The 12142-nt window shown below is 41.7% G+C and overlaps 1 protein-coding gene across 5 annotated transcripts in view; it reads right to left on the bottom strand.

Annotated features, from left to right (window-relative positions):
* The window catches only part of LOC118284564 (inactive phospholipid phosphatase 7), a 58809-nt gene that overhangs the window by 30389 nt on the left and 16278 nt on the right, over window positions 1-12142 (bottom strand). For 2 of the 5 annotated variants that reach the window (XM_035607365.2, XM_035607362.2), the window contains exons 26-35: window positions 11568-11616; window positions 11291-11375; window positions 10962-11014; window positions 9330-10868; window positions 8180-8247; window positions 7909-8089; window positions 7599-7751; window positions 5844-6015; window positions 3459-3607; window positions 2530-2563 (exon numbers count right to left, since the gene is read on the bottom strand). In XM_035607365.2, the coding sequence (XP_035463258.2) occupies window positions 2530-2563; window positions 3459-3607; window positions 5844-6015; window positions 7599-7751; window positions 7909-8089; window positions 8180-8247; window positions 9330-10868; window positions 10962-11014; window positions 11291-11375; window positions 11568-11616 (2483 nt within the window). Of the gene's footprint in view, window positions 1-2520; window positions 2564-3458; window positions 3608-5843; window positions 6016-7598; window positions 7752-7908; window positions 8090-8179; window positions 8248-9329; window positions 10869-10961; window positions 11015-11290; window positions 11376-11567; window positions 11617-12142 lie in introns of all 5 variants that reach the window. The other 3 variants (XM_035607367.2, XM_035607366.2, XM_035607364.2) reach the window with 2 other exon arrangements.

Raw genomic sequence — 12142 nt, 5'->3', positions numbered from 1 at the left:
AGAGAGGGAGAGATTATTGAAAGAGTTTCAATATTTGAAAAGGTTCTAGTAGTAGTAATATTAGAATTATCTCTTTAATGTGTAAATCAAATACACAACTGTTTGGGTTTTTTTGAAGGTCAGTTTCAGTATAAAGATACCAAACATTTCATGATGAATTACAAGGACACGTGTGTAAAATGGTGTAATGGTGCTATAATTAATGCAATGCATTGCTGGATTAGAATATTTCTCTCATAACCATGATACATTTTCAAAAGACAAGTCGGAACAACCAGGCAGATGTTGTCAGTGATACTAAGTATTGGTGATACGAAGAAATTGGAAAAATTCTGGTGCAATCTGGTTGAGTTGGTGGGGGTCGATTACATGTGGATTACACTGCTAAATGCTACGTTCACACGAGCTAAGAATGTTCACGCACAATGACCTGGAACACACATGCTCACCTAAAAGGGGCCCAGGGGGAGTTATTATTATATCTTATATATTCATTGACACCTTCTCAGTAACTAGACAATGGTTATTAATTAATTGTTTTAATTGTCTTCTTTTAGAATCCCGTCATGCTGCGTTCACATCAAACGCAAAGCCAATTTATCACGCAAAGTTTGGCAGCTGGATCTTTTGTGTTTACTCTTGAGTAATGTGAGGAAAATCAACCCGAGAATATCCGCCCACTCTCTGTTGGATGCAGACGTCTGGGGGATCTCAACTCTTACTTGCTAATGCAAAACATCACATCACACGAATATTTCTCTTGAGTTCAAATATCGAGCAAGTGACCCAAATCTCCTGTCGCATCATTTGCACGAGTAGATCATATTTCGCGTCAGTTTGCATTAACTTTGTATGTTTTGTCGTTGCGCGAATAATTCACCTCAGTTTGGTGAATAATACTGCAGGAAGTTCAATCACACTCACACTCACACACAAACGGAAATTACGAAAATGTAAATACACTATTGCAACTTGTTAATCAAAACTATTATTAGAATCGAAATTTTACTACAACAAAGTAGCTGGATGGATTTAAATGAGAAGATGACCTTTTGACCTGAGGTCAGTCCTTCGCTTCAGATAGGTTTTTAAAGAAAAAAAAAAGTTGAGGCAGCTGAGAAAAAAGCAGACCATGTGTAGCTACACGCCCTGAGCCTATATGAATATTTACTTTGGAGTCAGTAACTGTCTGTTTACCTTCCCAATAGACGATAGCAGATAGCACTTTCTCATAGTGTCACCGCACCTTCAGATCTACGATAATCCAACAGCGACAGAGAAGTTTAATCCCTGAGTTATGTCGACCACAGTGGATTTACACTTAACAGTGATGTCTGTTAACCAGATTTCGATCTAATGTATTTTTTTATTGCATGTTATACTCATGTGTTTATATGATGAATTGTCCTTTAATCACATGTGCACAGTTGAGCAAAGGCATGGAAAAGGTTCCAAATTGTGGCTGGTTATTAGTCATTCATGATTTTGCCTTGAGTTAGTTTTATGTTTTTTTTGTCACATTTATTTTTAGTATGAAAATGTAGAAATTCTTTTTGCAGAGATATTGCAAAGGTTTTAACACAAGTTCTTACATATATCACTGTGGGTTTTTTTGTAAAATTTGACTTTTTATTAATTTTGGTACAACATGATATTCTTTTCCTATTAAAATTATTTTATGACAACAAATAATGACTATGATGTGGCAGCAATCCACAGTGTCCAAAATAAGGACATAATAGCAAAGTTAAGGAAAGACACAAAACAAAAGGCAAACAATTAAATTAAATTTTAAAAAAAGGATGAAAGCATGTGAATGTGTCTAATATGCTATGCTTCGTCTCAACACACACACTTCTGCAAACTCCAGAGTGCATTCCACTGGAACACACCCCGGGGAGCTCTGGCTGCCATGTGACATGGCAGCAAATGGCGGGAGAAACAGCATAAGAGAGCGAGAGGTAGAAAGTAGGATTAAGGGATGAAAGGGAAGGCAGTAGGATAGGAATAAAAAACTCATCACAAGAGGGCAATTAGTCGGGAAGTACGACTAGAGCATTATTTAAAATTCCAAAAGGGGTTCAGAACCAGGAACCAAGTATATTTAACATGTGTTGCGTTTAATTATATTATTTATAGGCTCATCTTTTCAAAACACATTTTAATGTGTTATTAATTTGTTCTTGTATTTTACCCAAGGTCAAAAGTGCCAGAAATAAAATTTTCCACTTAATGTTCACGGAGAAAAATGGAAATAAAGCCAAATCAGACTTTAAATGAACAAAAGAAGAGAGTCAAGATGAAGAAGGGGAAAATAAATGAGGGCAGATGAAGTGGTATTCAATCTGAGAGGTTCTGAGGAGCAGTGTTGTCGAAGAAAAGACGTGAGACACGGCAGATTTCAAACACCACATGCACAACACACCGCTAACAGGCAAGAACAGTGAAACGTGGCTCTGCCCACTCATCGGTTCGAACACATTGAAAAGACTAAGGAGTGTAAAAACTTAATGTACGGACCACACTTACTGGTTTGAAGACCCAAAGGTGTTTCCAGAGAAGCCTACAGGATGGAAAAGAGGGATTGTTGTAGCATTAAAACATTGCGACTGTCAGTGTGGCAAAAGATGAAAACCCACAATCATAACACGATTCTCATTTCACAGTGTGCTGTGTAACTTTTAGTAGTACTAATACAGAAAAGGCCGACTAAAAAATGTTTGAATTATCTGTTTAAAATTATCTGAATTAAATCTGCTGATTATTTTTTGATTGATTGCTATTTATAACTTCTCACAGTCTAAGGAGGAGGTCTTCACATTGAATATTTTGTCTGACAATCATTTGTTGTTCTGTATATTCATCTTGAAAAATGATGCACAATTTCATTTCGAATTTAAACACAGTAAAAAAACAATGTACTGAATGTCCTTTTGAAGAACACTTCAGAAAAACCTTTAAATGCACAGGGATGAGATAAACACGGTGACATATGCACCAGTGGGTGAAGACAACTACGTGGGCGTCTGAAGAAATGTTTACTGACTCCACTTGAACCACTGACTCTGCAGCCCGCAGTATTTAACTAAGAGCTGGTTAACAAGGGAGAACCTTGCAGTTGTTTGCCTCCACCAACCAGTCGAGCCGCAGTTTACACCCATGTCTGTCAAGACTCATATGTAGAGAAGGAATTTAATAAAAGGTATTAAATGCCTTTTAATCATAATTAGCGTATACATTCTTGAGTGTTATAAGAGGTCAAAGGGACCTTTGACCTTTAACCACCAAAATCGAATTCACGTAGGGTCCTAGTGAACGTTTGTGTCAGATGCAATGAAATTCCCTCTGGGCATTCATGATACATCACACTCACAGGAGAGGAATCCTTTGGACATGGCAGTCTCCTGCGGGGAGACAAAAAAATAAATAAAAAAAATTCACTAAAATAGAAGTCTCACCTCCTGCCTGTGGTTGCTGCTGTACAAAGCCAGAGAAGCTGCTGGGCTGACTTCCAAACCCAGGGCCCTGCTGGGCCAAGTTCCCGAAGGACGGCGCGTTCTGATTAGCTAGGGCACCAAAGGACGGGGCGGGTTGAGGTGAGGCAAACCTGAAAAACAGATGCAGACACGGAGAATGTGATATGGTAAAAACGAAAACAACCATTCAACAGCCGTGATTCCATACAACTATTCATTTGGGCAAAGAGAAAGAAGAGGGACAACTTCGTCGGCAATCTATTTATTGTTTCGCTGCATCCAAGTAAACATGCGAGCAGGGCAAGTGGTGTCAGATGCCGTGGATGTGTTTGTATGTGTGTGTCGGGGGCACTAGAGGATTGGGAGACAGGGGTTTAAAGCGCTAATCCCTTCTACAGGACCCATTCCTGCTGAAAACAGAGAATAAGCAAAAGAGGGGAAGAGCGAGAGAGAACAGACCAGTTTAATCTGTAGGCAGCATGACCCCAGAGTGAGATTATCTGAGGGGAATAATCTACTCCTGCACAGAGCTCCATAGTTTTGGGTTCATAGCTGCGTTCACTAGAAACAAAACGCATGCACATGATGGACACGAAAAGAATGAGAGCTAGAGAAATCATTTGAGTGGAAACGGAGGAAAAGTAAAAAAATAAAAATGAATAAATAAAATGAAAAGAAATTTATTGGCAGAAGGCTGACTCGCAATGGACTAACGCTTTTCCCATTCACTTGTCTGTTATATCTCCTTGTGAGATGTCAGTGTTTTAATATTCAGAATGGGGTCTGCCTAATTTGCATAATAGTTAGACTGCTTACATCAAACCTAGAGATCCCTTTTTCTCCACAAAGTGCTGTGAAGTGTGCAGAGGCGGGAGGGGCTGAGACAAGGAACAATCCCATTTACAGTATACGAGACAAAAATGGAAAAGCAACACTGTCACAGAGAAACTTTTATAGGTACAATAAATATGAGAGTGAAATAAATCAGCATGAGCATAACTGGTGTTGGTAAGAAGGGATGGCTAATGAAACAAGTTATAAGATATTTATTCCCAGATTTATTTGATTTTGAAGTAGCTGTTGTTTTATACAGTTACTATTCTTTTTTAATTCTTAAAGGTCTTTTAGTTCTATGAGCTGTGGCTGCACTTTTACAGCTTTTCAAAGGAAAGGGTTGTTGTTCATTTATTGGTTCTTTTTCAGTTATGACTGTCAAACTAGATAATAAACAAAGTATTTATGACATTCATTCTCTGTATATATCCATTTTCCACAGCAATCATCACTTCCATACAGGGTTAGTAACATACAGCTGTTAAAATACACTTTTTAATTATTAATTTTTTTAAAGCACTGGTATCGGATCTGTACTCTGTGTCGGCCGATACGCAAACTCCAGGTATTGGAATGCATATCGGGAAGGAACAAATGGTCTGGGAACATCTGTAGTATTGATAAACTCCAATGTGATAGGTACTCCTCTCAATACCAAAACTACGGAGCTCTGTGCAGGAGACATTTAGAAAATAGATTCAACTTTTTATTATTACGACATAAAAGTTACCTTGCTAGCAGTGTGGAGCCTACAAATGGAGTTAACTGACTTATACGAACATGGGTTAATGACTTAAAGTACACATTAGCCATGGGTGCTTTCTTAAATTCAGTCTGAAATGGTTAGTGCATCATATGAAGTGATTTGGAGATCTACAGGCTGCTCTGCGGTTACTTTGTGTGTACTGCCTTTGTGATGGTGTGGCGAGTGACAGAACACAGATGTTCAGATTTTTTTAAAAGCAGCTCATTGCTACAGGCAACATCCTGCGACCCCGACTCGCCCCCTCTGTACTTCACAAAAAGCCTGGTGAGTGGTGACGCTGACATTTTCGAATGCTTTCTAACTGCAGCACTGTAACAACCAGAGAGCAGTTCTCATGTGCTCCACTGCTTTGTTACTTAAGAGGTTGTGCCACATAAAATATTTTCTGTTCTATATCTTGAATGTTGGTGTAGGCAATTTTTTTAAACCATTATACGAAGAAATGTAAGGATCTGAACTAGTGACTTAGAATGAAAATTATCTGAATCTAGACAAAAAAAGTAGAGTACCTTAACATATACGCTGCAAGAAATCAGCATAATTAATCAAATCAATTTTGTTTAAGAGACATCTATGTACGTATTCCTAAAAATATTTTGCACAGAACATATATTACACAAGAGCTCTGAGAGAGCGCAGACCTCCACCAAGGTTGATCAATCCCCAACTATATGCCATTTCACTCCAAACTTGCATTCCCACCTCCATAATTAAAAAAAAAAATGTTTGCATTTGTGGAGATATGACTCAAAAGAAAAGTTTCTTACCCGAATCCTCCCATGTTGGCAGCCGCTGTTCCTTCTCCAAACACCTTACCAGCCGAGGAACCCATGGTGTTGGTGAAAGAAGGGCTGGCGCCGAATGCCGCTGCAGCTCCAAATGCTGGGGAACTACCGAAAGACGGGGGACTCCCAAACACTGGGGCGGTGCCGAATGCACCTGTAGAGAGTAGAATATATACATTCTTTAAATTAAAAAAACATCTTTGGAAGAGAAAACAGACATGCCTTTCTATAAGGGAAAGATTAAAAACTTTGAGTAATGATCCTGTGAAATGGCTTTGGCTCATTTACATAAATTGTTTCCGTCTATGTCGAGGGTATTTTTTTTTTCTCGGGGAAGCCTCCCGGGCTACAGACAGAAAAACATGTCAGTTTGAAGAGTTATGCTCAGACTCCTGTGTAAATATTACCACAGATACATTCCACATGTGCTCTGAAAAACATTTCTTACAGGGTGATAACAAGTTAACGCATGTTTAGAAAAAACTAAAATGTCTGTATTTGTGTCACAGTCTCTAAAGAGCATTGTTGCGTTCAGTGCAATCCGATTTCCGAACAGCAGACTGTGACGACTTAACGACAGGATGAAGACTTCACACCAGTTCAAAGCCATAGAGGTGCAGCAGTGGTGAGGGAGAAAGGCCGGACTGAAATTACAGCCCGGCTACCAGCATGCTCCAGTAAATAATTGATTGAGCTAATGTAACTAGATTACATGCCCTGTACGCAGGCCAGCGATAGGGCATTGGAGCGCTGAGTGGCACCAATATCCCAGTGGAGTGGAGGGAAAGCTTGGATGGCTGCTATTATTTATTATGATGGAAAAAAACAAACAGAATATGACAGTCAAACACTTTTGGGGATAAGATTTTTTTACACAACAAGATTATCATCATGTCCTGCCTCCAGCATTATCCACCCAGACGCCACAGAATGTTATGGAAACGTTCCTGGTGGTGTGAACGCGTCTGACTAGAACAATCCCCTGCTGCGTTCATCATGTGTAAACTCAGGAGTAATTACATCTGGACATTTTATGTAGTTCATGTCAGATTTTTTTTTTTTTTTGCAGAAGAGGTACAACGCAGAAATCAGTGGCTGATAATAAAATCTATATAAACCACTTCCTGTATTATAAGTAAAAGCATAAATAATCAGCAAGAATGACATTAACGTTTTAACTGTTATGTATAGTAAACATACAGTCGACTATGAGAGTCTAAGTAAAGTACCTGTATTTACATCGACTTTCTACACATAACACTGCAGCTCTAATAAATAAAAGTGATGTTCAAGATAAAGATCACTTATATAAAATGATAGTCTAGATATTTTAAAGCTTCTATTCATTAAATGTTAATCTGATTTTTAAATATATCACAACTTTGATTCTCTGCTCAATTACTGAGCAGTTCTGAGAGGTTAACATTGCTTTAGCGATGTCCTGGCAGGTAATGATGGAGCATCTGACTACCTGTCTTTCTGCTCTACTGGGCTGAGGAGATAGGGGCCCTGTAGCTGGAGCTCAGATGATAACAGAGAAGGCAATGTCAAAACTTGGCTGAATAATAAATAAAAGACGATGATGTAGAGTATAAACTATATGATAAAATGTTAACTACAAAGTAGCAGTGAGCACTACTTTCATAGAGTGTCTCAGGAATGAGACATTAAGCTATGAGAAACAAAAGTTACATTAGAATCAAAATCAGAAACCATATGGGGAAAGTTGTACTGTACCTGATTTTGACGGCGTAGAGAAGGAGCCGAAGCCCTGGGATGAGACACTCCCTCCTCCAGTGCTGAAGGTCCCACCAGGTTTCTGCTCACCAAAGGAGGGCTGTCCGAAACCAAAGGTCTTGGCACCGCTGTTCCCAAAAAGACTGTTGCCACCTGGGGGAGAAATGGGAAGAGAAGATGTTAACTTTTCAAGGATAGTAAAACACTTTTTGCGTAATGGTTTCCATTTGGTCCCCAGTATGGCGCAGGTAAATGGTCGTACTGAGGACAGAGTTATAAAAAGTGACGTTTATAGATTGGCTGAGCATACCTGTCTGAGCAGGCTGCCCAAACCCTCCGGTGGAGGAGCCGGCGCCAAATGGGTTCTTGTTGGCAGCTTCCTCGGTTGGTTTGCCCCCGAGGCCACTGAAGAATCCTCCACCAGCCGGTGAGCCCGGTGTGTTGGCTGAACTTGAACCAAACACACTCCCACCAGATGATTGCTGCTGCTGCTGGAGGAGAAATATTAGTCATGTGACGTTGTCCAGAATGGGCAATATTTTGAATGTGGAGACAATACAATCAGTAATAATGGAGAATACCTGTCCAAACACACTACCACTGCTAGTTTGGTGGCCAAACACAGGGGTGGCAGGAGAGCAACCAAAAGCTGAAATGAAAAGGAAAAGAAAAACAGTCAAGGCTGAGACATTCTTCAGTGTTTCCCATTAACTATCTAGCCTGTAGGTTCATAATAAACTCCAAAATGAGGAGTTGCATTATTTGCCTTGTGCTTGCTCAGTCCCTCCCTCTCGCACGTTATCGTCCATAATGTTTTTATCATCCACGCAGACAGCCGAGCCTCATAGTTTCAGCGCTGCAAGAGGCCTTCAATGCAATCGTATTGCACGCAAGAACTTCTCTTTCAGTCTCTAGTCTGTGTACCTGTCACCCGGCCGGGCACACGCCCGACCGCCACAGACTGAATCAATCCTGTGGGGAACACTGTTCTTTGTTAAATTTACAGAAGATGCTGTGGAGCTGCTGATGCCATAAACATTTCCCAGTCACCACTCTACAATATCGCCTGCCCTTTCTTTCCCTCAGTGCCATTAAAACAGAATGAGCTGACTCTGAAAGCTTGGACCCCACCACACACACACACATACACACACAGAGTCTGTAGCCAGGAGCTGTGTGTAACTGCTGAGCTGATACACTGACATCAGCTGTTCACATACATAGACATTCCCATACCATGCTGGGAATTCAGAGAATCTTTGGGAATGGGACAACTCCCGTCATGCTCTTCACAACCCCCCCAACCACTCGGGCTGGCAGTAGACCACAGATACAATAAGGTGTCAAGTCAGATTTGGCTTCTTTCAATACAATATGTGAAGGTCAATAAAAGGAGTTTTTCACACAGGCACCCTCACTGCCCAATGCCCTTGCGGATATAATAATATGATTCTGCGGTTGTCAGAAAATGTGAGCTTCAACATGACTTGTCAGATACGACTAACCCGTTTTGAGTTGTTCAGCTCTGATTAGCGGATGTAACATTAGATTGTCTCTGGCGGACATTTCTTTTTTCTATGGCTTACAGCATTTAAATTGTAAAATTCTGTTGGCACATAATTTTAAAAAGCCTGAGGACGTAACTATTTAAGAGCATGTGTTTATAAAGCACCGGCTTTATAAACCAGTAACAGCTCAGCAGTAACAGCTCAGGTGTGGGCATAAACTCACCTGAGGGCTGTCCAAAGCCAAATCCTGTAGATGATGACGTGGTGGTGTTACTCCCAAACACAGACCCTTGCCCAAATCCGGAGCTCTGGCCGAACACTGGGGCGGTGGTTTGTCCAAACAGCCCAGACCCAGTGCTGCTGGCTGTGTTGGCACTGCTTGTGCCGAAGGAGAAGGAACTTGCATTTGTTGCAGTAGCAGCACCAAAAGCTCCTCCTCCTCCTCCTCCAGTAGTTGCATTACCGGGGTTTGCTCCAAATGCTGCCTGGCCAAAAGAAAAGCCACTGGATGTTCCAGTGTTACTGGCAGGCTGGCCAAAGCCGCTCACCTGGCCAAATACAGGTTGGCCAAAGGGAGTTCCAGTTGACGCACCGAACCCAGTTGAACCAAATCCTGTGATTGCTGGGGCTGCGGGGGCCAAAGAAGGTGCAACAGGTTGCCCGAATACAGTGCTAGTAGCAGAAGTTGTTGAAGTGTTAACAATGGTAGGGGTGGCAGTGGTGGCTGCACTGGCGACTGTGTTGATAACTGGTGTGATTCCAAGGGAGCTGCTGTCCGTTGTTGCTGGCGCAGGGTGAGTAAAAATGGAACCTGGTTTGTCAGAACTGGGAACCTGAAATGCTGCTGGTGCAACCTGAGAGACGGGTGCCGCTGCAAAGGAGGAAGCTGCTGACATGGACACAGGAGCCGCAGAGGTGGGGGTCGTGTCTGCGGTGGCTTCAATTGGGGGAGCGGCACTGACGGGCGCCTGAGGGGCAGCTTCAGCGGGTGCGGGGATGTAGGGGGGAGGGTCTGGGGTAAGGGCAGCTGCGGCCAGAAGGGGTGCGGGTGTTGTTTCTGCAGGTGCCTGTTTGGCTGCTGTGGTTTCTATGGGGACTGCATCCCCTGCAGCGTTGGGTACTGCAGCAGCAGTGGCGATCTCCACAGCAGGTTCAGAAGTAGGTTGTTTTTCAGGGGGTGGTGTGGGTTCTGAAGGTTCTGCGGGAGCTTTTGGTTCCTCTGAGGAGTCTGAAGATGCTGCAAGGAGACTGCTGAAAGACGAAGGTAAAGCTGAGGCCGACTGGAGAACAGAGAAGGCCGGTTTGGTATTCGACTCAGGAGGCTTAAACAAACTGCCTGACGCTGCCACCTTGGCCAAGTCTGCTCCAGTGGAATCTTCAGCAGACTTTTGGACACCTGTGCCAAAGCTAAACTGCCCTGCTCCCTTCCCCATCCCGAGTCCAGCATCCCCAAAGGTAAAAGAGGCAGCAGTAGGTTTGGTAGTGGAATCTTTAGCTTCTTCTCCATGGCCCACACGTAGTCCGGAGAAACTGCCCAGTGTCTCTCCGCCGATTGTTTTAGGCGGCTGTGGCTCTACTCTGAGGGCAGTCGTGGAGGAGGTGGGTTTGGCTGCTTCCCCTGATGGGTACGGAGGCAGGGTGGGGGATCCGGTGCATAGAGCAGGGGAGGTGGACTTTGGGATGAAGGAGAATGCCTCGTCTCCAGTCTGGCCAAACGCCATCTTGCCAATTCCACCAAAGGAAAATTTATTCACATCCTTTACTGGAGAGACATAAGATATAATAAAAAATTATATGGGTATGTGACTTTTAAACCTACCACTATATGACACCAAGCTGCTCTCCTGTTTATTACCTTGTGATATCCCAGCTCCCTGCGTAACTGAAGCAAAACCGAAGCCTGTGGACCTGCCAAAAAAACCAAACCAACGATATTGTTCCTGTGGCTACAATAACCAGTTAAGTGAATGATCAAGTGCAGTTTATATGGTGGAATGGGGTTCACTGGTCTATTTAAAGCTTGTGAAGTACAATAGAGGGATTTGATATTTGAAAACTAAAAAAAAATGTATTTTTTTTTTACTATGATAAACAAAATCATGAACATTCAGTAAAATATACAAAATACTTTTAAGTGAGCCTTAAATTTCATAATGTCATTTCAATTCTCATAATCCGACTCACCCTGAAGAGAAGGAGAAACCTTTGTTAGTGCTTTGCTCTGCTGAGCCAGCAGGAGCCACAGAAACATCCGTTTTGGACGGCGGACCTGAAGGATAAAGTTCGAGATGTCAGTCGAAATCTGTTACAATATCACCTTATTTTTACAAAAGGCCATAAAGCAAAATAAAGTGTCAGAAAAATATGGTAAAGGATTACAAGTGATGTTCACGACCAAATTTGGGAAACATTTGAGAGGAATCTTACAATATACAGCACACGTGTATAAAACATAGCTTACCTGACACAAAACCTTCAGAGGACAGAGTCTGCATAACTTGGGTCGGATTCTGCAGAGACAGTTTTAAATAGACATGGACATTGTAGCTTAATTCTGCACAATCATGATAATTAATAAAAGAAAAAAAATTAAACATGTCTATGACAATTATGAAATAAATTAATAATAAATTAAAAAAAGATTATGACCTTCCTCTACACCACTACAGATTACAGCACACGTACAATGAGCTGTTATTCTGAGTGAAAGCAGTAGTGGAAAACAAACTCGTATGGTTGGAGATCAGTGTGTTTGGGAGGGTCCCATTAACCTGAACTTGGGCTCAAACAAGCACAAAGATTTGTGCGAGGAGTTCCCCTGTCAGCAAACTGCAATTTGTAACATGCCAATATCAACATGGCAGCACACTGGGACATTTCGCACCCATGTAGTAAATGGTCTGTCCTCACATGCAGAACTGTCAGCTATCTATGATTTTTCACAAGCTGAACGTTGAGTAAAGAGGGATACAATAACACAGGATTTGTTTGGTTTTGAGTATTTAAATAATGGCATGTAAAATGGAAAAAACATTC

The sequence above is a fragment of the Scophthalmus maximus genome, chromosome 20 (assembly GCF_022379125.1).
Source record: "Scophthalmus maximus strain ysfricsl-2021 chromosome 20, ASM2237912v1, whole genome shotgun sequence".
Lineage (NCBI taxonomy): Eukaryota > Metazoa > Chordata > Actinopteri > Pleuronectiformes > Scophthalmidae > Scophthalmus > Scophthalmus maximus.
Note: the sequence above shows the minus strand (reverse complement) of the source record. Positions and strands in the feature narration are given on the sequence as shown.